Source organism: Pogona vitticeps, chromosome 4 (assembly GCF_051106095.1).
Source record: "Pogona vitticeps strain Pit_001003342236 chromosome 4, PviZW2.1, whole genome shotgun sequence".
Classification (NCBI taxonomy): Eukaryota; Metazoa; Chordata; class Lepidosauria; order Squamata; family Agamidae; genus Pogona; species Pogona vitticeps.
The window spans coordinates 56,437,220-56,465,054 of NC_135786.1; the positions used below are offsets into that span (position 1 = coordinate 56,437,220).

At 40.8% G+C, this 27,835-nt stretch overlaps 2 protein-coding genes across 9 annotated transcripts in view; one reads left to right on the forward strand and one right to left on the reverse strand.

Moving 5' to 3' along the window:
- Nucleotides 1–4,278, forward strand: part of SRPK1 (SRSF protein kinase 1) — a 40,401-nt gene extending 36,123 nt beyond the window's left edge. For all 8 annotated transcript variants that reach the window (XM_020795103.3, XM_020795118.3, XM_020795110.3 and 5 more), the window contains one exon: nucleotides 1,429–4,278. In XM_020795103.3, the coding sequence (XP_020650762.3) occupies nucleotides 1,429–1,613 (185 nt within the window). In that variant the 3' untranslated portion in view covers nucleotides 1,614–4,278. The remainder of the gene's footprint in view (nucleotides 1–1,428) is intronic.
- Nucleotides 3,574–16,933, reverse strand: LHFPL5 (LHFPL tetraspan subfamily member 5). The gene is made up of 3 exons (XM_020795142.3): nucleotides 16,007–16,933; nucleotides 6,501–6,737; nucleotides 3,574–5,774 (listed from the first exon to the last, which is right to left on the reverse strand). Exons 1-3 carry the CDS (start codon nucleotides 16,416–16,418, stop codon nucleotides 5,758–5,760), a joined length of 666 nt encoding a protein of 221 aa, XP_020650801.1. The 5' UTR covers nucleotides 16,419–16,933; the 3' UTR covers nucleotides 3,574–5,757.
- Nucleotides 16,934–27,835: the final 10,902 nt, after the last annotated feature.

The following is a 27,835-nucleotide window of genomic DNA, read 5'->3' on the forward strand; positions in this document are numbered from 1 at the left end:
AACAGTAAATATATAAATATTTAAAAAGAATTAAACAAGTATTATATTAAAATGTTAACTATGATCAATATTAAAATACATTTAAAACAACAGAGCACAACATTTAAATGCCCCCCCCAAGACTACCAATCTTTAAGGAAAGGTCTCCCTGAAGAGAAAGGTCTTTGCCTGCCTGTGGAAGGACAGCAAAAATGGGGCCAACCTAGCTTCCCGTGGGAGGGAGTTCCAGAGTCTGGAGCTCTATCTGACACTCCTAAATGTGGCTCATGTGAGAGAAAGCCTCAGCTAAAAGACTGTGAGGCCTGGTTTCCTGTTCAGAAAGAAAGCTCCCAACTAGCACTGGAGTTAGGCCGAACTTAGCCTCAAAGCCGTCTGACTTGGGCCTGCCTTCCAAGTGAGCCACATTTTGATATTTATAAGGTGTGTCAGGTACGACTCCAGAAATAGAGAATTGTGGAAGTTGTAATCCAAGAAATCTGAAAAATCCATTGCTATTTAGATACATGTTGCACCACTTCAGCAAGTGACATCTTGTGTCTTAATGTTGCCAAAAAAGGAAGCTATTTAAGATACATATGCTAGTCAGAATGTTATTTTCTAGGAAGAACATTTAACTGGGCATGGAGGACCACTGATTTTGACATCCTGTTTAGGAGTGTTACCAAATAAGAAAGCTATTAAAATATGTATGCTAGTCAGAATGTTCTTTTCTAGGAAGAACATTTAAACCTGCCAAGGAAGACCTCTGTTTCTCCACATGTTTCAAACTGGAATTCTCATAATCCCTCACCACCAGCCATGCTACCTTGGGCTAATGGGATTAAAAGTCAAAAATATTTGGAGATTAAAAGACTCCCCACCCCACTTTATTTGGACTCACATTTTGGGCCAAAGGTGAGAGAATCTAGAATATCAGACCTTTCAGACTTCCCTTGGAATCCAGCATCAAAGTATATGCCATATTGGAAACAATATTTCTTATCTGCTCCTGCTCTATAAAACCCCCACTTATTTACTTAGTACAGTGGGGTCTTGACTTGAGAACTTAATCCGTATTGGAAGGCGGTTCTCAAGTCAAAAAGTCTGTAGGTCAAGTCTCCATTGACCTACAGTGCATTGAAAACCGATTAATCCCATAACAGGCCGTTTTTGTTCCTTTTTTTTTTCTGGTCTGTAAGTCAATTCTCAGGCTGCAAGTCAAACCTAAATTTTGCGACCAGAGAAGTCTGTAACTCAAAAAGTCTGTAAGTCAAGCCACCTGTAAATCAAGGGTCCACTGCATCTAATGAGAGATATGGAAGATGAAAGGTTATCCTTTTATTACTGAGGAGCATTATTTAAAGTGGCACTAAAGTTCTGCCACTTGCTTTGTTGACCTGTCTGTTCATGTTAAGGGCATCCTTTTAATCCTTCTGTCTTTCTTCTCAGGTGATTTAAAGCACATCACCAAACTGAAGCCATGGGGCCTTTTTGAAGTTTTGGTGGAGAAATATGAGTGGTCCCAAGATGAGGCAGCTGCATTCACAGACTTCTTGTTACCTATGCTGGAGCTGAACCCTGAGAAGAGAGCCACAGCAGCACAGTGTCTCAGGCATCCCTGGCTGAATTCTTAGATGTTCCAAGTGTGACACCATACCCCTATCATTGGGTTTACAGCATAATACATATATACATACCCAGATGTCCCAACTGTCCCCTTTCCCTTCTTCCACATCAGTTTTTTCCTTGTCGATTTCAGAGCGAAGCTCCTCTCTGAGAGCTTTTGAGATTTTAGATAAATCTAACTGTTCATGTCAGTTTGTGTACTCGACTCAGTAGGGACTGTTGTCAGCCAGTGGGCATCCAATATGTTTTGCTGTGATTGGAGTTTGCCAAAGAGTTTTCACACGGATGTGAAATTGCCCCCAACTCTCTTCCTTACTCAAGTTCCTTGCCCTGAAAGTGTGGGAAAATCTTCATTGATATATGCTCCTTTAACTATATTGCAGTCATCCCAAGGGGGATGTGAAGAGCTGTGAATCCCTCCTTAGCTCACTGACTCCGGGAGTCATTTTCTTAGTGCACATCCAGATGCTGACAGTAAGAGGAGAAATGGCAGATGGCACCAAGGTGGTAGCTCCATGAGGAGCACTGAACTCTATTCAGACTCATTCCTTAGGTGTCTACTCTGCTGATTGGGTAACTTTCTTTGTCTTATTATTATTTTTCAGACGTACTTTTCTCTAGTTTTAGCCATTGAATATTTTGAAACAATATGTATAAAATATATATATATATATTAGCAGGATTTTTGTTCCCTCATTGTTCAGGTGAGTTTCTGAGTCCAGTGAAACAAATTGTTTTCCAAATCTGGAGTGGGTGAACTTCAATCCATTTCACAATGGTGATAAAAGCAGTGGGAAATGGTGAAGGGATCATTGTCTACAATTGGTGTGAGGAAAAGAAAATCCTCCAGATGCTGGATTACAGCTCTCACGATCCATTATCGTTTGCCTAACCCAGGGCTGATGAAAGTTGCAGTCTTACAATCTTTGAAGGACCAGATGTTCCCCACCCATGCTGTACAGTATGGATCTATGCATTTTTTTGACTGCAGAGGGTAGTCAGACTGCCCAAGCTCTAGGCTTAGGCAAAAAGTGGCCTACCTGCTATGTTTTTGTAGTCCAGTAGGTGTTTGACATCCGCACAGGTTTCTGCAGTTTACAAAAACAGGACGATTCTCAAGCAAGTGGCCGGCCGCTTGCTGTGTGGGTTAGCCTTATGCCATCAGTACCATTATGCTGGCTTTCTATAAAATTATAATTTTACTAGAAAGCTGTTATTTTTCAGGAAAAAAGATAGGATATATCCTTATTCTTTCAAGAGATCAAGAAAGATCGTATTGATGGCTATCTTTCTCACCATGCTGTTTGCCCAGACATCGATCTGCCATATTTCCAAGTGCTAAAGGATATGTAAAGGAGTTACCTTGTCCAAAGTTCCAGACTCCAGAAATGGCCTTCTGAATAAAATTTCTACTCTTTTCTTATGCATTGACATAGGACAAATATTATAGGGGAAGCATTGTTGGTTTTTTTTCCTACTATGGATAAAAGTCTCAAGTTCTGTTTTCCCCTCCATAGAAGATACCTACCATTACAAACATGGTTGTTCAGCAGAATACAACATCAGTTTTTCAACTCCTAGAAGCAAGAGTGAGTTGTGATTGACTTTTACAGACTTCCTTACTTTAATAGAGAAGAGGGTAGCATTTGCTTGTTTTTAAAAGGGTGTCTCCAAGGCTTCACTTTTATTAAAAGATCCCTTGCATTCTGATATAATGTTAGGTTTGGATAAGTTGGGGCTTCCAGCATCCTTCCTGGAACATGGACCAAACAGGGCTTTGAGGTTGCAGAATTCTACATGGGTGGAAAACTCAGAGTTCTAGCCACTGTTGGACTATACTGTGCAAAAGTTGCCAACAGTGAGACACCCTTCTCAATTGTTTTCTCTGTGTGGGAGATCCCACTTTATAGTAATTTTAACATCCACACATCCCCCATCCTTTAAAAAACATACACACACAGACACACGGCCAGATGCAATTTTTTTTTATTCTTTTAAAAATTAACATAAACTTGGTATCCCTTTTGCTTTATAACATAGCCATGCTATCATATGATGGCAGACTGATGTTCAACAAAATCTGTGCTGTCTGACCATTCAGAAGATCATAAGGTTCCCTATGCACAATTAAAATGGGAGTTCCCATTTTGTAATTATGTTTCTGTTATCTAGAATGTCTTCCCTACATCCCAATAGCACTTCTCTATCTGTTTTGAAGAAGATTTAAGATTCAATTTGATTATATGCTACTTTCTCTTACATACTGTGAAGACTTGCTGGCAAGGAGAATTGAATTTCTGGTGTCATGCAACCTAGTTGACTTCAACTTCCTTGCTACCTAAATGGTGGAAAATACCCACAGGTGGGTGGGGGCAGCATCTCTTGTTTCTAGTATAGGTTCCCCTCCATAGAAGATACCTACCATAATCTCTTTTGCACTAAAAGAGAAGTTTGGTGTAATAAAAGTGATAGGCAAATCAGATAAGCTATCTGTTTTGTGGTTCGCATCAGGTTCACTCAATTTCCAAATTGCCATGAAGTTCTCAAAGATCAATTTGTATTTGTTTTGTTGGCCTAAAATCTGAAGGAAAAAGAAATACATTTTTATTCTTCCTATTTGGTGCATTGTCTTTTTTCTTTGTAAATGCAGCACAATAAATAATTATTAAATAATCAGGGGATGCTTTTATTACGCTGTCTATTCATTCAGTGAAACCTCTCACCAGAACAGACTATAAGACACAGAGAAACCTGAATCGAATACAAGTAGTACAGGTGTAATTGTCGCATGGAAGTGGGGGCAGTATTGCTGAATAATTGGAGGGGAAAGGAGGAAATTACTACTCAGTTCATATGAGTTTCGACTTTTAGGCTGGACATTTCATTATTTCAATTTAAACTAAAATGTCACCTGGTAGAACTGGGAGCTTGATTTAGCTGTGCACTGGCCTGCCTTAACATTTGTCTTAAAATGTTAAAATTTGCTTGGTGGTGGTTAGAATTGCCCTGGATACTGGCTCACATAAAGAACCTAGATTCAGAAAAGATCTAGAGTGGAGTGGGCTGAAACTGGACTATTTTAGTTGTGATCAAGGACCTCATTATAAATTGTTGTCTACCAACGACACTATATTTTAGCTCATCTTTGTAAATGATTACCTTAATCTCTGGGAAATCTCGGTAAATATCATGAACATAAGAAAAGAAAAGATGAATTTCAAAACCTAGAAATTGTGAAACTTAACTATGGTTACCAGCATTCTATGATTCACAGTACAATAACTTGAAAGAGACAATTTCAAAAGCAATTTATCATACAGGATAGAAAACTCAAAGAAGGGTGGCAGCCATTGGCTGAGACATTCCTAAATTGACTGCCATGTAAATAGTATGGTCTGTTTCAATTTGACGTGATGTAAAGTGGTTCGCATCAGGAGACTTGTTTGTGAAATATGCTATTAAGAATAATTTCCCTCAACTACTGAGGGCAGAATTCTGTTCCACCTATAGCTTGTGGAACAGTCTGTTGTGCAACAGTTAAACAAGTTATGAAAATATTGATTCTTACATAAATATAGTTTTCTGCAGAGAAATGTCTTCAGTGTCATTTCGTGCAAAGCTAAGCATTTTCAATGAGGTGTGTGTCCAGGTTTCAGATACTCGTGACAGCTTTCTGTGGTGGGCTCTTCTCTGGTACTGCATAGTATTAGTAATTCCAAAACTGGTGGCTGGGTCTAGCTTCTCCGTTTAATTTCTCACAGTATCCTGAAATCATACTACATTTGAGACATTTTTCAAGGCTTAAAAAGAAGCCAGGGCAATTGCCATTGGGAACAAATGAGGTTCTTGGAGCTGAGCAGCAATCTAAGGACTCTAGTTGCTGATGCCAGTCTTAGGGACAGACTGAAGTAGCTTCCTGCAAGAAGCAGGAAGTCAATTTTGCAATCACCCTTTTTGTGGTTTCTCTTGTTCCTTTTGTCAAAGTGTAGCCAAATGTTCATGGATGACTTTAAAGGAGGAGTGGTGTATGTGACAACCAAGTGTGTCAGGTAACCTTCGTGAGTTGCTTTAAAGTTGGAAGTTTCACTGTCTCAATCCAGTTCAGCCAAAGGCAGAAATAGATAATGCTTGAGATGGTCACAGTCTTACTGCTCATGCATTTCCTTCCTCTGCAACACAAAAGAACATTCAGTTGATGATCTAGAAAATTGTCTCCTTTCAAATACTAGCACAACCATCTACCAGGACTTGATCTAAGAGTACATGATGCAGTTGTGAAGCAGTGCTAGATATGGTCCATATCTGGATAGGAGGTCACCTGGCAACCTTGTGTTCCATTAGCTTGATTTTAATAATAGAACAGTGAGATGCAAAGGTAATTGTTAACAGACTCGGAAATCAAGGCTTCATAAAAAGTACCAATCCTGCACAAGCACAAATTTCAATTAATTGAGCAGGTAACCAAAGTGTTCAACATCTGGACACTACAGCTGACTTTTAATGCAGCCATCTCCCTCGACTCAAGGCTTGCCAAATCATTCTCCAGTCATCTTCTGTAATTTGGACTGCTCTTAATGAGTGGCTGCTAACTCATTTGTTCTATGTGATGTTTGTTACATTTAAATCCTGCCTTTCCTCCAGTGAGCTCAAGGTGGTGCCACAGCTCTCTTCATTTTCAATATGCATCAATCCTGGGAGGAAGGTTGGTCCAGGAGAGAATGACAGACTCAAGATGTTCCAGTGATTTCTGTAGCTCACTAGGGACTAGAACCTGCACCTCCCAAATCCCACTTAAACCCTCTTTTAATTAGTATAACACACTGCATCTCTTCAGATCTATGACTGCTGGTGGAACATTTGTCTACCCGGTGGGGGGGGGGGGGAGGATATCTTACCTTTATTTTCCACTTGAAAGTCAGAGGGCAGGAGATTGTCTTGCCGGTTGCCAAGCACAAAGGCCAAGAAAGAGAGGATGAGAGCATCAAGGATACCAATGATGCAGAGGATATATGCCCAGCGCACCGTGCACACTCCCAGTGTGTATTTGTCTGTCTTCTCACCGCACATGCGCTTTACCTCGGGGGAGTCCCAACCATCAGGATAAAGCAGGCAGCCTATTGACAAGCCTGCACCTGTGGAGTGGGAGGGGGAAAGAGGGAGAATAAGCCATTAGAATTTCAAACTAAATGCTTGGCATTTGCACATGGCATCTAGTTTCATTCAGGGAAGACAGCAGTGCAAGGGATCACATTTTGTAAGCAGGTTTACAGATGTCACTCTGGCCCTGTGAATGTTCCTGAGACAGATACCCAGAGAGCAAAAGCAGAGCTAGGTGGGATTGAGGGAAATGGGGAGAATGGAAATTCAGGGAACTTGGGGGTAACAATGGAGTGATTTATTCACATCACACCACCTTGAGAGGGTCTAAAAATCAACCTCAGATGCATAAAAATTGACTACCCACCTCTCCATCCATTGAGCATGAGTAATGGAAAGTGTTCTTACTGTTCGGGTGATTTGCCTTTAATAGCCACTCTTTTAGCTTTGCCTGGATTTCTCAACCCAATCTTAAACCAAGAACCAGAGTCCTAGTTGTGGAATCCAGCTTCAACACCAGACCTTTCCTTCACAGCTCAGTAACCAAGCTCGACATGTATCCCAAGACTAGGAAGAATGCTGCTAGACCATCAGGCATGGAAGTTGTTTATAGCTCTTGCTATGTTGTTTGGCTCTCAAACATGTATGCATTGAGCCTACACGTGAAATCCATTGAGAATAAATAGACAAGCCTGAGGACTACACTGTTGCTAGATGTAGTTCTGTGATCTGGCCAACTTTTTTCAGTTCTGATATGAACATGGGGCTTGCTTACAAAGTTACTCCATTTTAGGATGAATTAAAATTATTCCCTACTATTTTATTTAGATAATGAGGTCACACCTTGCCACAGTTAAAGCTATTTCCACATGATGGAATGGGATGTGCTCCAGCATTATTCAAGGGTAACTTCACAACAAAGACCTGCCATAGATGGATCTAGCCTTCTATAGACACTGGAGCATCTTTTCCAGTGGCAGTTGCTGGACTAGCTGAGTTTTACCAGTACAATTGTTCAAACGGCTGCTAAATGCTTTATGTCAATCTCATTCATAGTATTCCAATAATTTAAAACATCTATTTAAATGCAACACTGTCAAAAAATGTTTTGCAGCCTTGTTTGCATGATATCTTGAGATTCCATGGGCTATATTTCATCCAAAGCAAGCATGTTAGGGCATGTCTATACCACAGATGCTGTGTAGCTTATTTATTCATATAAACTACTTCCATTTTCCTTACAATCCCCAGAGGTTCTCAAATTGCTGACAGAAGATTCATAAAATAAAATTACTGTAAAAACTATCAGAACATTCATTACATGGTGTCTATCTCATCTTGGAAAAGTTTCTTATGTGATAATAAACTTCTGCTCCTCAGGGAACCATGAGTATTCTGGCACTTGTGGTGAAGAATTTCAACTTACTCTCAGCATCTCGCTGCACTCCAGTTTGCAGCGATGTTTTGGGGACAGAGCAGAGCCATGATAATGGAAGTGATATGCCTTTGAAGCATTCACATGCCTTTGCAAGACCACCTAGTTCATCTTAAAGCACTACCAGTAATCTGCCTCCTACATTCTCACCCCAGAGGGAGAACAGATTCTTCTTACAAAGTGAAGAGCCCAGCATGACTCATCCAAGCCAGCTAAGGGTGCAACTACACCTTGTTTCGATGCAATGCACAGATTGCATTATGTCTGAAATCACAATCAGTGTTCAGACAGGAGCCATGGATTGATTTGAGAGTTCACCCTTCATATTGGATTCAATGCAAGTTGCATTCCAGCCCACACCCCCTTCTTTCCTTCCTTCCTCTGGTCCCAGCTCTGTCTATCCTTTGTTCCTCTGGTCCTGCCTCTGCTGATCCTTTTATGGTTTGTTGTGAAACTGCTTTCTCATTTAAAGCTTCAGCCTATTACATTTCTCAAAACCTTTTCTGTAGAAAAATAACATGAGAAGGTATTTGTCTAAGAGTACAGGATATCAAAAGTTTGAACAGGAATTTTGCAAAATACATCATAATTCATGTGCCAGAATAATTCCATATCAGGGATCACCACCTTCGCCTCCCCACCCATTACTCTTTCCCCTTATTTTCAAGTAATGCATGCAGGAATTACCTCACCTCTGGTCACATATGGTTTTAAACCACTGGCATGATAAATTTTTAATTTTGCTTTCAGACCTGTCAACTAAGGAATTAACAGCACTAAGATTTTTCTTCACAGCAAAAAGGCCTTCTGACAAGATCTGAAGCTTACTGTGTTTGAGAAGATTCAGTAGTATCCCCTACATTAAAATCACAGTGTTTTGTTTTGCATGTCCCTACCCCTTGGTTCTAAACATCATGTTCTAATTGCTTATGTCACTGAAACACCATCTACAGACACATATCCTGTCTTTAGAAGAATGTATCACAACTAACCGCATGGGGGAAAGCCCGTTCAAATAATTCTGGCTTGAAAAAATAGAACTCCCCCAGCAGCAGAGAGGGGGGAAATGCTTTGAGAGTGAAAAGGGTGGGACTAATTTGAATGAGCCTTTATATCATGCATTTAGTAAAAAAATACTTTGAATTCACTTGTTTTATAAACAGAGGAAATACCATGGTATTTGACCAGGTAGTTACCCTCTAAGTGGAACACACAACCTTCTCTGTGCAATATAGGTTATGACTTAAAAAAAGAGAGAGAGAGGGATGGTTCTAACACAAGCATTGTTCTGCTGATTCCCCATCACTATCATCCCATAGAGCTGGACCAGGAGAAAGTCCCTGAAAAGAAGTACAGTATTTTTGAAGGGCTCTGCGGATTCTTAAAATCACAACTGTCACTGCTGATACTCCCTGCAAAGTGGTGGGTCAGAATAAGTCTACTTATTAAGTAAATATGTTTACTTCTGAGTAATGCAACCCGTTCTCTTTGAGTAGATGGCAGTCTTCTTCACTTCCAAGCTGAGGTGTATAAGATGGGTTTTTCCCCAGTGTTGCCTTTTTAGTCGATACTTTGGGGAATCATTTGCTCAGCCACCCTTTCTGGGCAATGACTAATTTACAGTAAGATGTACAGAATCCCTCCTAGGACTAGAATTAATCTTGTACCTTAAACTCAATGATTAGTCATCTCAGCAATTTTAAAGGATTTTTTAAAAAAAGTAATTAAAATGTAACAATTTTTATAATTTTGAAAAACTGTAAAGCAAATCGTTCCTTTTAAAAATTGCAACTTTACTGGTAAGTTTGGGGACCCTGGAGCTCAAACTGCTGCTAATTATATTTCAAAAATAACTTTCCAAGCTCCGGAGTTACTGCCAATCAAGAAATCGGGTATATTTACCCAAGAATATGCTGAGGCAACCTAGTTCTGAATGGAATTCTTCCAAATATTATTTGAATATTGACCTTCCATGCTGGCCAAGCATTATTGTAACTAGTAAGTGTGGTAAATAAAGCTTTCAAGAAGAAAATATTAGTCTCCATTGTGAAGACTGTTTTCTGTGACACACTGCAGCTGATGTCCTAAAAAGTGTCCACCTAGACACAGTTGTTGTACTATGATATACTATCCACTAGTGGTGCATCCAGTGACAGCAAAAGTCTTTTGTGCTGACCTCTTTCTGCCTTCCTTTCTGGCTGACACAATTGATCTGTCTCCAGACACTCCGATAGCCTAGCCAACTGACTGTCATAACATGATGATGGCATCTCCTTGGCACCACTGTCCTCAAGATGGTCCTTTGAAAGTGAAACAGTGTGAGACAAGACATAGCACTACACGTTTTAACTTCCCATGAGCTTCCTTGTCACTTTTATCATATTTATTGCTTCTTGTCTTATGTCTTAATGTTCTTGCTGGGACTGGCTGATGTAGAAGTATTAAGGCCAGGAAGCCACCCCACTAACAAATGCACAGAATATGGTTTGATCTTCTCCTGAACTATTATGACATGAGCAACACGTTTCTTATTCAGAGACACTGACTCCACCCTGAGATATTCAGCAGTTTCCTTGATACACATCTTCAGTAAGTTTGCCCTCCTGCTATCAGCTAAGTGAGTTCACTTGTGAGGTATGCAATTGAACCACAAAACCATTAAAATGTAGAGATACACATGAACTGCTCCTTGTAACACTGGAAAACAGTCTTTTATAAGATACCTCACTTCTCACTTGAATCCTTCTCAGATTTGTTAGATGATGTACAATTTTTATTTAGAGATGAATGAACCATAGGCCCCAATTTAAAGGCAGAGTCTCTTCACAATTACTTCTGTCCAAATAACCTTGTCTTGATTATGATGGGCCATGTTATTAATTTCAAAAGACTTTCCCCCAACTGATTATTTTTCTCTTTGCACACCCCCTACCTTCATCAGCTAAGTACAGTTTAGTAACAATTAGGGATGTGCAGAAACCACGTAAGCTGTTCTGTACCCAAATAAAAACCATAGAGATCATAGTCATTCCACTCTGTTCACTTTAGGAAGCATTCCAACCCTCTCTGTCCCCAGATCTGTGACATTATTTATAAGTATCCAAGTCTCCATTAAAACAAAGATCAAAGCAGAACAAAATCAAATCACCAGTGAAAGCCAGAGGTTGGGAGTTTGATTCACCACTGTCCCTCCTCAGAGGACAGCCAGCCTGTGTGGCATTGGACAAGCTGTATGGTCCTGCAGCACACGCAGAAGGGGGAATGATAAATCTCTCCTGAGTACTTTATGCTTAGGAATCCCTAGCAATGTTCACCCACAAGTCAGAATCAATTTGATGGCACATAATTGTTATGATAGATAGAACTTGCAGTGGAAAGAAAGAAAACAATGTTAAGAAGAAGGTATTATGCATACACAGGTTCTCCCCACCTAGTTTATGGCAACACAAGACCTCTGCAGGATCTCTAGTAGGAAGTTGCCAAATGTTGCTGCAGGGAGAAAAAGAACCATACAAATAGTGCTATTCTTGTGTGCCTGGAGAATTTTAGGCAGATCTCTCCCCATTCTTCATGCCAAACTGTGTTTGAAGCTGATACATCATTTGAGAGAGTGTGTGTGTGTGAGAGAGAGAGGCTGCTGTTGAAATGGTGTTTTTTTTAAAAGCAACTCTTTTGATTTCTAAACATGAAAGCAAAAAAGGGGGTGGGTCCACCATTCTGGACATTCCCCATGTACAGTATATATGTGTTTGCAAGCATAGTGATAAGAGGTCTGCATGATAGTGGCTGTAGATGTATGAACAGTATAGATACAAAAGCTGAGTGGTGGAATGATTGGTGGATGACTGTTGAATGGGGGCCTAAATGCTGATTGACTGATGTGTTTAGAATGAGATGGAAGGTTTTTAGGGGCTGGAGAGAGGGTCTTGGGTTAGAGTGTCTGTCTTGAGGAGAAAAGATTCAAGGTGTTGTGTGGAGTTTGTAGAAACAGCTAAGTAAAGTTTAAAGACAGAACAACAGATGATAAGGAAATGTGTGAGATTATGATAGATTATATAAATTATCAATTTTTATTTCAAGTTTTGACTACCTGATACAATACCATTTCCTTCCTTCCTTACATCTATTTTTCCCTAATTTCTTTGATTTGATCCTTAGAAAAACTCTCATTATAAGTAGCATCTTAAAGATATTTGGCAGTCAAAGAAAACAGAGAATGTAGTACCCACATCAGCTCAGGGAAATCAGTACAAAGACATGAGTGAAAAGAAGATGAAGACTGGGATAGGAAGAAGGCAAACCTTTTCACTTAGCCATTAAATAGTACTAGCCCCAGTTGAGGCTTGAAGGCCCAGCCTGGCTGGCACAGGAAAGGGGCAGTTCAGACAGGTTTGGGGGTGAATGTCTCTTGGGCTAAAAAATTAACCTAGTGTCACTAAGGAGAGGTGGCTAGGTTTTAAGGGAAAGGTGCCAGAAAGATGCCCGTGACTACTTGAGGATTGTGTGACTCACTAGAATGACAATAGTAAGAAGGGACATCTTTCTCGGGACACTGGAGGGGTTCTTCAGTCCCAGAGCTTTCATCAACTTATAAGGACTTAGAACTTGCAAAGGTGCAATTTGACCATTTTACTGTAAAGTTCATTTAGTCATCTTAACAGGATAGATGGTTGGGCTCCTTTAGATAGTAAGGCGTGTTAATATATTCACTTTGACATGTGATTAGTAGACGTGTTGCATTTGTTGGGGAAAGAAGTCCCTGCTTATTGTTTTGAGTGACGCCTCCTGATGGTGAATTCATGTGAATGAACTCTGGAGTTCCTATGGTGCTGAGTTCTGTGCTCAGCATCAACTGTGTGATGTTCCTGTGTTTCATGAAATGCTGGAGCACCAGAGCCTTAATCATATTGGCCATCTGTATCCTGATTTTCCGCATGCTTTGTTGCTCTGTGCTGAGTGTGAACTATTTGGAAGCCTTTTTCAAGCGTCTTACTCTTAAGCTGTTTATGCTTTGGGCCCAGCTAGAATTACTATTTCCCCACTTGCCTATTTATAATGCCGGCCTTAACCTTTCTCCAATGCTGTTGTTTGTCTTAGTTTATCTTGCTGTCTTGTCTTTGGTACGAGGTACTTCCATCTCTCAGAACAGAATTCTGCGGATAATATATCAATATGATGTCACTTTTCTCAATGACATGAATATTTCAGAAGGATTTAAATGTCTCTATTGAATTTCAGCATCTTCCCAAAGTGGAATTAGATCTCCCAGGACTCTTGAGTTATTTATATCAACTGTACAGAATCCTTGCTGTGTCTCATCCCAAGAAATCGACTTTACTGATAGGGCTTATTTACTCTTTTCAATTACATAAATAACAAACAGGAAGTACTTGATAAAGTAGAAAATTGCCACCTAAGACATGCCTAGTTAGAATGTGCTTTTTAGACAGAGTTGTGTGTGTGTGTGTGATACAGCACTTGTCCTCTCTTAACTGCTACAATTCCTTTGTCTTAAAAAGCAGGGAAACCAATTGCAGTACTCCCTCAGAAATGAGTTTGCTGATATGAATATGAAGGTATGTATGCATCAGTAAATGTGTTTTTCTGTTTTCAAACTGGATTATTAAATTACAAGATTTTTCAGGATTTTGCTGTTTTGACCTTATCCTTTTGTTATTTACACCCCTGCTAAATTCTCTTGTGTCATCTCAGTTACTACTACACCTAACAGATAGCAAGTTGATTTGTCCTCCTTTTCTTTTCCTTGCCTTCATCTCTTTTTTCCATTCGCATTAGTAAGAGCATTAGATAGTGGATTAGAGCCCAACTGAGCCATAGTTATGGCAGTCAAAGTATAACTGAGAATCTGTTTCTCATTCTGGTAGTTGTATTCCCCCCCCCCAATAATTCTCCCTGCTTTTTGTCAAGCCTCGAGTACGTCCAATTTCTTATTTTTTTTTCTTTACTCCTGAGAAAAGTTCTCAATTGCCTCATTGTGTCATCACTGCTAATATCCTGAATTCATTCTCACTTTTCAAAAAAGCTCTCTAAAATAAATCTCTCTTTCCCCTCAACAAAAAAAACAGCCTATTCTTGCCCCCATGTCCTGTTTGTGAGCTTCTCAAACACCTGTTCTTGCCAACTGTGCGAAACAAGTCACTGGACTAGATGAACCATGGCGCATGTGGTGAACCAGTGGACCTCTAGTAGAGTTCTTCTTTTCTTCATCCTTTCTCAAATCTTCTTATCTTTTACTTGCATTTTAAAATAATATAAAAGTAACCTCTAGGCTTGGCCACTGGAGTGGCTTGCTGGTTTGTTGATTTGTTTGTTTTTTATTTGCTGCAAGCCACCTGTGATCTTGCTGTTGAAAGAAAGGGGTAAATTTCACAAACACACAAATGCATACTGATGTTCTACAGCTTGCAAAGTGAATAAAATAGTGGTTGGTGGTTTATTCCTTATACTACAAAGTATGTTTGTTTCTTATCCCCAAGACTTCTTTATGTTCCTTGGCTGTTTAGACCAAAAATAGGTTTTAACATTCAGATATTACTGGACTGCCACTTTTAGCAGTCCGATAAACATAGCCAGTGTTGCATCACAGTCCAGTAATGCTTGAAAGGCCACTATTTTTCACTTTTGGTTTTTACATTGCAACGTACCTGTATCTTGACAAAGAATAACTAGCTCAAAGTCATGTAGTGAGTTTAGTGGATCCATTGGAACTAAAACCCAGATATCATGGGTTCCAGTCTAATATGCCAACCAACTGACTACATTAGGAACATGCAAATAATCAGATGCTTTGTAACTTATATCATAGAGCTGGAGATTTTTCTTATAAAATGATCTTGAAGGCAATAAACCCAGAATTAAGAAAGAATGCACACATTTTCATTGTTCTAAACTATCAAAATTAAGAACTGAAAAAAACTTTGTGGTTTATAGCTTTGTCTTATCTCTGATAATGAGGTTAACTTGGCCATAAATCCAACAGAATTCAAACCAGTCTTAGAATCTATGTTTCTGTTTGTTTTGATAAGTTAGTTCTGAATGTACAAAGCAATGTTCAAGCCAGAAATTAATTCTAAATTTTCAGGCATAAAATACCAGCCTGAGCTATTACTTACTCTGTTATACACTGTCAAGTCAGAACTGACTAAGAGAGACCTTAATAGGGCTTTCAAGTATGTAGCTTAAGGAATGTTTTTACCAGTTCCACTCTTTCCAGTGAGTTTCCATGGCCAAGTGGAAACTAGCCCAGACCTTTATCCACTATACTACACTATTTACTCTAGCCCAGGGCAGATCACAAGACAAAAAGATGCCATGGACTTTATATGTTACTGGTGTCAAGGGTACATGGAAAAATGTAAATCATAAATAATAGCTGCATATATGTGCAAACTTATTTGTCACATTACAATGAAGAGGGAATAATGATCTGCTGCAGTTTTTTTGTGGGGGTGCATATGCACTGACAAACCATGGTTTGCTTGCATGTGGTACATGCAACAGGCTCTGTAAGAGGTTGGACATGTATTTCTCTGTTAAGAGAATGCTGTTCACATTGCAGCACTGTTGTTGCATTCTTGCTTTAAAAGCTATTTATTGGGAATCTCAACAGAAAACTGAATAATTCAAAACTTCTTATTTGATTGCCGAAGACATTTAAATCCAAACAACCACAGGCAGATTCACATTTTTGGTACATGGTGGAACTTTACATTGGAAGTTTGAGAGACAGAGACATAAAGAGAATGAGCTATGTTGACCTTATGGACAATATCCTTGGGGCTGAAGATGGTAGCACACAGGTGTGACAAATAGAAGGGTGTCTCACTCAAAACCCTAAGCCCAACTTACATGCTGCTAGCTGCATCCAAGCGCACACCTTGTAGACAGTGGCTGCATTGCAGAAGAAGAAGAGGCTGAAGCAGAGGATGCAACCAATAATGAGGAAGGTAGAGATGCCCACAAAAAACATGGCTGTTTTGAAGGCACTTGAGGGAATGGTGCCAAAGTCCAGAGGGCTGCCCTTACAGATGAGTTCTCCTGTGAGGGCATTGCCAATACAATAGGAGTAAAGGCCAAAGTAGCCAGCCTGAGGGGTGTCAATGCTGTCCCCAATCCAATAGGGTTGGATGAAAGTCACCACCATGATGACAGCAAAGCAGAGAGTGAAGAGTGCCCACAAGACTCCCATGGCTCGGGCATTCCTCACATAGTTGGTGTGGTAGATTTTGGCTGCCTCCTGGGCTGGCAGCATCTTCGCCATGGTGACGCGGTGGTAGGGTTCCGTCTGCTAGGAAAGAACTGTTGAGGTTTGGAAGTGGATGCAAGTCGGAGGAGTTCAGGAGCGGAGTGTGAGAACGCTGCTCTTTTACGCCAGCAAGGGCATCAGGAGGGGACAGCAGCAGGTGGAGTCTCGTGTCATCGGGGCTGCAGGCTTCGCTTCCCGGTAGATCTGAACTCTGGGAGATTCGGATTCTCAATCCAGAAGCCAGTTCGCCAGCTTTGCCTGCTCGTTTCTATCCAAATCGGCGCACCAAGAAGCCGTCGGAGGCTAAAGGATGCTGGCTTATCTCAGTGGCTCCTCCTCCAGACCTGACGTTGCCGAAGCGGCTGCCGCCATCTCCCCTTTGAGGGCAAGCAGACAATCGCCCCCATCTCTCGCTCTACTTCTACCGGTGTCGAGGAAGAAGACCCCCCACACACACACACCCCTCCCGCTCTGCGGCTTTTCTTGCGCCCTCTGCTTCAGCACCACGGACAGCGGCAAACGGACTAGCTGGGGCGGCAGGAAGCGCCGCGCGAAGGAAGAGCCGGGCCGAAGGAACCCATTGGCTGGCAGCCTCGTGGAGCGGGCGAGGACGGCCGACCTGGTGGGAAATTCTCCGATTCTCTGACGTCAAGACTAAGGCGCTTTCGGGCTTGCAGATGCAAGACGAGTTTTTTTAACTCCTCAGTCTTCTTAAACGTCTTCCCAGGCAATTCGAGTACCTTTGGCTTGTTCATCCTGCAAACGGGAGGGTGATCCATTAGAGGTAGTGGGTACTGCCCCACCTTTAGCTCAGGCAGTGCCCCACCGACCAGCACCTGCTCGCTTCCTTGCTAGAGGAGAGGGTCAGGGTCTCAGCCGGATTTTTCATGCATATTCATGTGTATGAATGCCCACTTCTGTTGTTGTTTAGTCGTTTAGTCGTGTCCGACTCTTCCTGACCCCGTGGACCAGAGCACGCCAGGCCTTCCTGTCTTCCACTGCCTCCCGGAGTTGGGTTAAATTCATGTTGGTCGCTTGTATGACATTGTACAACCATCTCATCTCTGCCGTCCCCTTCTCCTCCTGCCTTCACACTTTCCCAACATCAGCGTCTTTTCCAGGAAGTCTTCTCTTTTCATGAGATGGCCAAAGTATTGGCCATCTCACTTCTGCACCTATTCCCAAATTAAAGACGAAAAAGAAAAAGGAGAAAAAGAGAGGAAGAAGCAACATACTGTGACCTTTTATTAGCTAACCAATTTGTTTCAATGGGAGGTTTTCTGCCATTCCTAATGTTATTCATTCTTTATATTTGGGTCCTCCAACTTCCTGCTCTACCATCCACGATGGCTACCGTCTACCATTGTCCAGAAAAGACATCAAATACGGATTCACATGACACTCAGTGTGTTGACAAGGACAAGCTGGCACATCTGTTGACTTTAATGTTTAACATTTGGTACCTACACTACAGTATATGTATTTAGTGGACAAAGTATTGCCTGTATACTTTTCAACCTTTTCTCTGATCTTATAATATAGATCAGTGTTTATTTGTTTGTTTGTTTTTTAACTTATATGCCACCCGCACTACCCAAAGGTCTCTGCGCAGCTTACAACAATTTGAATTCAATAAAACTGAAAAGATAAAAACAGAAAGATAAAAACATAAAAACAATTAAAATACTATTAAAAATACAATGCTCTAAAAATTGCCATCAGGACCACAGTTGATAATTAAAAACCTTTTGGAACAGGAAGGTGTTGACCTGGTGCTCAAACATCATCAACGTTGGCGCCAGATGAATCTCCCTCAGGATGGCATTCCATAGTCTGGGGGCAGCTGCCGAAAAGGCCCTTTGTCTACAAGCTATCCCTCTTACCTCCCTACGGGATGGCTCTTTCAGAGGGCCCCCTGGCTAGATCTTAACTGCTGGGTAGGTTCATATGGAAGGAAGCAGTCCTTCAGGTATCCAGGGCCCAAGCCATTTAGGGCTTTATACATCAAAACAAGCACTTGGAATTGGGCTCAGGCAGCTACTGGTAGCCAATGTAATTTGAACAGAATTGACCTGATGTGTTCCCTAGCAGCCCCACTGCTCACCTGCAGCACAGCTCAATTCTGAACCAGTTGCAGTCACTGGACCATCTTCAAAGGCAGCCCCATGTACAGCGCATTGTAGTAATCTATATGGGATGTTACTAGTGCATGCATAATTGTCATGCGACTCTGCTCATCCCGGTAGGGCTTCAGCAGGTATCATTTCTCTAGCTGAAGGAAGGCACTCCTGGCCACTGAGTCCACCTGGGCTTCCAGAGTTAGACCAGGGTCCAGGAGCACCCCCAGGCTGCCCCCATTCAGGGCACAGAAATGGCCCTGTAGGCTGTGCGGTGAAGCATCCACTAACAGCACTTCCGTCTTGTCTGGATTGAACCCTCATCCAGTCCATTATCAGGCCCAGACACAAGTTCAGCACAGAAACCGCCTCACCTGGATTGGTGGAAAATGAGAGGCAGAGTGTTGTCAGCATATTGCTGACTCCTCAGTCCAAACCTCCTAATGACCTCTCCCAGCAGTTCCTTGTAGATGTTAAACAGCATGGAGGACAGTACTGAGCCCTGAGGAACCCCATGACACAAATGTCATGGGGCAGAGCAACTGTCCCCCAGCATCACCTTCTGGACACAGTCAGGAAGGAAGGAGAGGAACCAACATAAAGTGGTTCCCCCCACTCCCAATTGCAAAAAAGCAGGGGGAGTGATACAAAGACATGTGATACAATGCATGTAAGTTGTTGATCTCATTCATGCCTTGTGACTAGAGCAGTACCCATCCCATAGACTTCCCTTATGGTGAGGTGCCATTTCCAGACTTTTCCATTCAGGACTTAGAAACTTCAGTCAATACACCCACTAGACAATAAAGGCACATGGAGCACAATGAGATTTGTTTCTGAGGAGGTATGCATATGATTGAATTGCTAATCATTAATTAAACTAGCTGTAATGTGCTTTTGGATATGTGATTCTTAGCAGTAATCATTGTTGCTTTGTCAGATCCCCAACTCACAACACAACCCAGATATGTATCAATACTAATTTCAGGACTTTGCGATGCCATATAAAAGCAGAGGGTGGAAGCCGGAATCTGTCAGCTTCTTGCTGGTAATGTGCAGAGTTCTGATTGAAGAAAAAAACACACACGCTCTTCTTCCAAAAAGACATGTGTATTTACAAAAATATATATGAATATATAAAGCAGCAGTCCTTCGGCGTGGCAGCAAAATAGAGGCAAAGTGCATAGAGGATAGCAGTATAGAGGAAAGAGAAGATACATTCACATTCACAATGTTCACTTATATACACATGAGCTGATGCTTCTGTCCAATCATGTCATGTGTTGCATCATCTCTATACATGGGTGTTGCATCACACACAGATGTTGCATCTTCTTCTTCACAGTCACTGTGACTCAGCACTTGCACAGGTGATCATCATGGCAGCTCATTAATATTACAGTCTGGATCTGTTCAGGCCTATAAAATTTTCAATACTAGAAAGATGCTGCTTAGAGAGGGTGCCTCCCAACTGATTCGGAGAGGGAAGGTACAAAATAGTAACCTGCCTCTCTGTGTAGCTTTTGTGCAGGACTGGAGGGTCCAGAGAAGGCCACTTCAGCTAGTTCAGTTACCAGGGCTGTTGGCAAGTCTTTGGGTCTGAGTCTGAAGTCCAAGTCTGAATCTTTGGTATCAAGCCTCAAGTCTGAGTCTGAATTTTTGGTACCAGTTCCTGAGTCCCAAGCCCCAAGTTTCAGTCCCTATTAAAAATAAGATTTTCCCCCAGAAAGAAGGGAGGGGAAGTTGCAAGTCATGAGTTGAATACCAATTCATGAAAAAAAAAACACCACCTGAGTCAAGTCACCAGTGCAACTTAAGTCCAATTTGACAGCGAGTCACACAACTAAAGACCTGGAAGGCAGGTCATCAAAAGAAGAAACTCATTCTTCCATTCAAACTCATCAAACCCTTACACTGAAGTTTGTTTTTTTCCTGGGCAATCCTCTTTTGCTTAAGTGGAATAGCTAACATATATCTTGGTTTGTGTAAAAGACCTAGCTGGCAAGAATCTCCTTCCCTTGCTGGCAATGGGAAGTTTGCTGATTAAGGATGGTGAAGATCAAAGCCTTACTTTGTTTTGGTTTCTGAGTAGAGTGGGAAATCCCACACCTGTTCACCAATTTCACTGTTCAATCTGTCTATTTTCAACCCAGGAGGAATCCTAGGAACAGATTAACAGGGAAAAATGTCAGCTGTGATGAACTTACTGAAGATTGATACAAAGTTTCCATCTGGTCTGGAAATAATAATACCCCCTCTTCCTTTATAGTAAATTTATAGTAAATTACATTGACATTCCTAGTGAAAAACATCTAAAGAAATAACTGCTGTCTCGACAGCATCTGCTGCTTGGGATATTCTTCCTTGAAGATGGATCCAGTTCTTCTTCAAATGCCAACAGATGACATATTTGATGTGTTTCCTTGCCAGGCAGGGTTTCCTTACACAGGTTTTCTTTGCAAACAGTTCTTAGCTGTCACAGAAAATGTTTTTGAAACAAAGGGGCAGACATAATGAAACATGCAATTTGCATAAAAATGTGACACAGTGTGTTGTTTGCAGAACAGTTTTCCAGATTCCTTCCCCACATTTCAGGAAATATGAATCAGCCAGACAACCACAACATTCTGGTCTATGGAATGATTTCCCAATTGAAGAGAAAACACTTCCTATGTTGTTGTTGTTGTTGTTGTTGTTGTTGTTGTTGTTGTTGTTGTTGTTGTTGTTGTTGTTGTTGTTGTTGTTGTTGTTGTTGTTGTTGTTGTTGTTGTTGTTGTTGTTGTTTATCTATCTATCTATCTATCTATCTATCTATCTATCTATCTATCTATCTATCTATCTATCTATCTATCTATCTATCTATCTATCTATCTATCTATTTATTTATTTATTTCCCGCCAATCTGGTCTGGTCGATGGTGGTGGTGGTGGTGGTGGTGGTTGTTTAGTCATTACGTCGTGTCCAACTCTTCGTGACCCCATGGACCAAAGCACCCCAAGGCCCTACTGTCTTCCACTGCCTCCCAGAGTTTGTTGCAACCTATTCAGTTTCCTGTTGGGGTTTACAGAGTAAGTCTTGTCTGAAATCCTGAAGAGCTGCTTCCAGTCAGAGAAGGGGTGGTACTGGCCCAGTGCTTTAAAAAGTTCCCTTTTGGACCACAACACCCAGAATTTTAGCCATGCTCTGTATTGGGCTGACCAAACAGCTTTTCTAAACTCTGGACTGGACTGGAATGATCCATGACAGGTAGTTTCTTAGGTTCACAGTAAAAACAGTGTGTGCAGGAGCCAAGATAGTGATGTGTGTACAACAGCATTTAGCCTTGCTTTCATTCTTTTCCTATGTCTTGCTATCCCTACTTGGTGTTGGGTTTTTTTTACCCCTCTTCTGTTTTATAGTCATTTGGTTTGGATCACTTCCACTGATGAGTGGTGTTTACAGAGAAACCTAATCCAGAGAAATTAATTGTACTGTAGTTATTTTAACATGGGGAAGAAGAAAACAAGACCAAGAATGAGTTCCAGCTCTTACGCGCCACTGAAACTTGCTACGGGTTGATGACTTAATATCATCAAAGGATTGGGTGAGTGATCTCTCTGCTCTTACTTGCTCAAATAGGTTGTCAGGCTAGAGCCAGAAATCCTGTCCACTACAGATGCATATTTTTTTCTCAATAATGAATCTTTTCCAGGGACTGAGCCCCTAAGTCCCAAATTGCCGTTGTATGCTTCAGGCAGTAACCTGCCTCCCGCCTCCCTCAAACGCAGAAGCTAACCAGGTTCAACAAAGGGAATCACTGCTGGTGGTCATACTGGGATACTCCCTTCTTACTTCCAATACTGTTAAAAATATATTCTAGCAACTCTCTCTCTCTCTCTCTCTCTCATATCTTTGGTAAACCTGACTGATCAAAAAGGCATATATTTGATACTTTAAGTCTGAGGATTACAGATAGCCTGCCCTCACTGACTACGCAGCGGAACTGTGTTGAAGCCAATTCTACACTGACTGACTGAAAGACACAAATCTTACAGGATACTTTTATAGAGTGGGCAATGGCTAGAGCAGAGGTGGGCAATTAATTTCTATAGGGGGCCACATGAAAAATCTGAACTGAACCATGAGGTGGGTAGTAATAGGCCCCCATTGGGTGAGGCCCTGCAGTGAACGAACTACAAGGCTGACATAGTTAACTCCCTAAACATTTTAGGGAGTTAACTATGTGAGCGTTGTAATTCATTCACCGCAGGAAGGGAAAGAAAAAAAAAACCCAACACTGAGCTAACTCACCTGTCCTCCATTCCCCCGCAGCCTTCCTGTCCGACTGTCTTCTGTCTCGCACAGGGGACGTGATGCGTCATCACGTTGCCTGTGCAAGGATCGCTTCTGGCCTCTTGAGCTGCAGGCTCCACAGCCTGCGGCTCAAGAGTAACAGTCAAAACTCGTGAGATCCCAGCGTCGGATCTCATGAGTATTGCTTACTGTCATGCTGGGTGACCGGAGCCGGAGCAGAGTAGTCAAATTGCATATTGCTAATACAGTAATCATTTAAATAAAGGACAACGGATAAGTAGAAGACTCATTTGTACACTAAGTCAGCTATTATGCCTGGATATACATTTTATTGATCTTCAGAAAGTTGAAAAATTACCGAGTTTACTATCAAGGACGTGAGTCCTTTTGACATTTAATCAGACAGCAATACTTTTGATGTTATTGAAAATTTTCCTACTTTGGTATATCATCAACCAGGGTATTGCTGACGTAAATTATCCACCCTCTAATTGCAAATAGTACTAGCCGAACTCTTTCTCCAACACATTTTGAGACCACAGTTCCTGCAGTCTCTGCTACCAAAACCTTATCTCAAGATTTAGATAAAAGAACAGCAAGGCTGCCAACAATGCTTAATTCATTAAAAGATTAGAGTATTGCCAATGTAACACTTTAACCACTCAGAAACCACCCCCTTGGATGTTCAAGCAAAAAAAGAATTACCAAATTTACCATCAAGAATGTGAGAGCTTTTGAATTTTAATTGGACAACAATGCTCTTGATGTTATTAAAAGTGACCTGGTACTCATACATAATTACCTCATCTCTGACAACAACATCTATCTCCGGATGAATGGAACTGCCATGGGTACTCATATGGCACCACAGCATGCAAATACAGTATAGTCCATGCTTTCTTAACTCTTGTACTAAAAAGCCCTCATCTATTTGGGGTGCATTGGTGACATTTTTATCATCTGGGTTCATGGAAAAGATGCACTAGAGACAACAAAATGCTTGATTTAGAAGCATTGCTAGAACACCCTTTAAAGGGGAAACCCCAAGGCACAATTAACATTCTTTATGGAATGTTTCTGGTTGACCTTCCAAAAGGCTAGATGCCTCTTTCCAAAACTATTTAATTCTGTATGTTATTGTTCTCTTGTACGAGACTTGGACTTGGGAACCAGTGCTCTTTGAGGGATTCTCTTCCAGCACTAACAGGGGAGAAAGGAGGTAGACCAAAAGGTGTCATGTTACATTGATCTGTCCTGGAAACAGGTACAAAGCAACACCCATGTGATCAGAAAGCTTTAGCTTGTACTGTGAATGTTAAACATCATAATCTTTTGATTGTACAATTTTACCTTTCCCCCTCAAGGTACCATGTGAAGACAGGCTCACACTGGAAGAGTATGTAGCCAACTTATCTTTGACATTTCTGAATGCCTCTGTGTTACTGGCAGGAAACGTTAACACTAGAATTAGCTGCTCATATGCAGTTCTGTGTTCACATTATATTGCTTTTCCTCCAACATATGCAATATAAAATTTCATTTCACTGAAACTGTCTAAAGATTTACAGCACAATTTGAAAGGCTATCAATTAGTTCAGTTTGCAAAGAGACCAGGATTTTTAAAAAAATTCTCAGTGGAAAAGTCTGGACCAATTTCACTGGAGAGTTCACATTCTGGAGAGGAAATGGAGCAAAGATCATTGATTTTTGTCTTGGCTTCACACAAAATATTAGAGAGTTTATCTAAAAGTTCAGACACCCCAAGATAGTAATCACTTATCAATCTTGCTAAAATGAAAAATATGGGACCAAACTGCTTACTTAGCTGAGAAGTCTGGCATACATCTTATGATTAACTCTAGTTATACAAGAACAAAATGATCTAAGACAGTAGGCAAGCAGAGCTTGGATTTATTTAGCTCAGCTAAAGCATCCCAACTTTGCAACCAAAGTATCATAGCTAATTCATCTGAGACAGCCAGCTGAGCCTATTTGCAATTAACATGCGGGTGTCTAGAAACTCCAGCAAAGAGCTATTGCTTCTTCTCAAACACAACAAAATTCAAAACTGGTTTGATTGTGAATGCAAGTTAGTAAATTCTTCAAGTGAAATCAAAGTCGAAGTTGCAAAATTCTGTGTAGTAGTATGTACAACAACAAAGCAACTAATAAATCATATTATAAACTATACCGGGAACACAGAATAATTACAATGAGGATTTAAATCTGTCTCTGCATGAAATATTCCTTTTTCTTGAGGTTGCTATTATTTCTTTTCCCATTTGTTTTGTTTTATATTACTTTGAAAGGACTGACCAATGACAATAACAGGTGAAATCAATGAAAAGTTTGTTTCTAAAATACAAATTAAACTGGGATATATTAATAACACTCACATTTTTCACTGTCTGTCTGAGACAATTGTTCATATGCTGCCATTCATGATACGAATCTTTTAAAGGTGGTGTACAAGTAACATCAAAACCACAGTCAACTCATGACTAGAGCACCCTTTCTTGAAAGTCAGAGGTGAAACCCCTCCTCTTCTCAGTCCATTAACTCTTCCCAGGTCAAATCACATTAATAAAATCACAGTAGATAATATTAACAAGCAAATATATATAGTTGGAATATTTCCCACAGAATAGCTGTTGGCAGATGCCCCTGTGAAACCAAAGGAGAGTCCAGATACAACATACTGTATGTGTTATTCTTTTCACTTTCTTTTTCTATCTTGGGAGCCTCCTACAGGAAAGTTTATGGATGATGGCCATGAGGAGAGGATGAGGAGCGGAGAAATCCACCTGGATCAAGCCCGTGCGTTCTCCTTTCTCGACTCCTTCTCCTAACTTGTTCCAAAGGCAGAAAAATATCCTGCATGCAGTGCTAGCACTCAGGAACTCAGCTTGCCAAATAAGATACACACATGAGCAGTCGAGCATGGCCAGTGTTGAAGCTCGGAGAAATAAAGGAGCTATAAGAATTAACGATACATATAAATCTTAGAAGATGGAAAAAAATCATGTGGCATTCTAGTGTGAGGCAGTGTGTGGCCAATTTTCTGTAGCCCCACTTAAAAAGAATGAACAATATCTAAGCAAATAAACCACAGCTCACAGGATTCTATGTGACTGATATCATGTTTCAGTATTAAAGTTAACATATTGTGTCAGCACCCCAGGGATCTATGACCCATCAACATATACCATACTAGAATATTAACATGTAATGAAAGAGAACAGTAAACATTATTGCAGTCTCCTCGGTTTGAAAGAACTCTAAACAAGGAAGGTAGAGAGAGTTTTACTTTTCTTGTTGCCACTTCATTTTTTATACTAGACCAAGGTGTCAGGACTTGGGATCCAATTTTATGCACACACTTCCTAGACAGCTAGTTTCTAAGTTGGCCTGTGGCTATTTGGGAATCCTTGGAGTTTTAAACATGAAACCTGAGAGTTGCATTCATTGACTTTCACAGTAGCAGAGGACTCTGAGGAATTTCAGAACAGCAGAACACTTCCCTAGACCAGTTGTTAAAAAAACACACAACATATGAGATTGCCGAAGTCACAAGCTAGATACAGTGGACCCTTGACTTAAGGAATTAATCCATATTGGAACGGTGGCTGCAGGTCAAAAAGTCTGTAGGTCAAGTCTCCATTGACCTACAGTGCATTGAAAACTGATTAATCCCATAACAGGCCGTTTTTGTTCCATTTTGGTTTTTTTCTGGTCTGTAAGTCAAATCTCAGTCTGCAAGTCAAACCTAAATTTTGCGGCCAGAGAAGTCTGTAACTCAAAAAGTCTGTAAGTCAAGCCGTCTGTAAGTCAAGGGTCCACTGTAGTATGTAGCCTTCCACAGGCCAGGAGCTCTCGGATACAGTATGCTAAGTTACAACCCCATTATGGGGTGATGGAAACTGTAGTGCAATACTTGTGAAAAGCTACTTTGGAATGTCTAGTTCAAATATTACTGTACTCCTAAAAGCATTCAACAAGTGATCTGACCTTGCCAACCAAGGGACCCACTATGTTGTGAGATGTACTTGTGCTGGGAGAAAATTCCACTAGTGCAGCTTGCACTAGCTCCAAATACAATTCCATATTGCCGTATGACTGAATGCTTTGGGAAAGAACAAGCTTTTCACACGCTACTGCACTCTACCTATTTTTCATTCAGCTGACAATCCTGCTTGAATTATGAATGGAATCATTATGAAATGATAAATGAGAGCAGGATTCTTGAACCCCAGGTTGTTTTTCACCTTTGTCCCAATTCAGTTCTTCTCCGGGTAAGGAAGCACAATAATGCAGAGGATTTTATTTTTTTTTTGCAGCTGATGAAGTTGCATTCCTTCCCATTTGCAAATGTCCTTGAAAGGATTATTTCAAATTTAATCACATTTTTGGTAAATTCAGTCCCTTTGGTATACCGTCTTCAAAGGAACCATGCCTTAAAATGTATCAAAGTACCATATTTCCTAGGAAAATCTAGAGCTAACAGATTGATTAGGAATATCTCACAGAACTAATTCTGTTTTTCCTGCCTGCAAGAACAGGCAATGCTGAATCGTGGCTTGCTTCTGCTTACTGGGATAATTTATTTTCAGCAGCTTTGTAGCAATATGAGCATAAAACAAAAACCTAGGTGCTGGGAGAGCAATTGTGCAGCCACTGTACTGTATGCTCAGTTCAGTCCAGCCCACCCCACAAAACCCACTAACTTACCACCTAGAGCTGATCATTGCATACTTACTCAGAAATAAATCCCACTGAATCCAGTGGAATTTGCTTCCAGGTAAGTGAGCATAGACTTACCATCTATCCCCAGTTTATCTGCCATTTCCCTCCTCTATGATTTCTTAGTTTAGGTTGTTGTCTCCAATAGTATTTTTCCACCACTGGTATTTTTCCACAAGTGGACATGCATTCATAGATGATTGGAAGGAAGGAATCACATGGCTTTGGTGACATGCTTTATAAATCTGCAGTATCCTAGAAGTGCTGAGTTCTCAATTAAAG

What these genes read in the sequence shown, in the direction of transcription:
- LHFPL5 (XM_020795142.3), bottom strand. Translation starts at nt 16,418, where the DNA reads ATGGCGAAGATGCTGCCAGCCCAGGAGGCAGCCAAAATCTACCACACC. An exon ending in TTGGATGCAGCTAGCAGCAT is followed by an intron (nt 6,738 to 16,006) that starts GTAAGTTGGGCT and finishes CCCACTCCACAG; the next exon opens with GTGCAGGCTTGTCAATAGGC.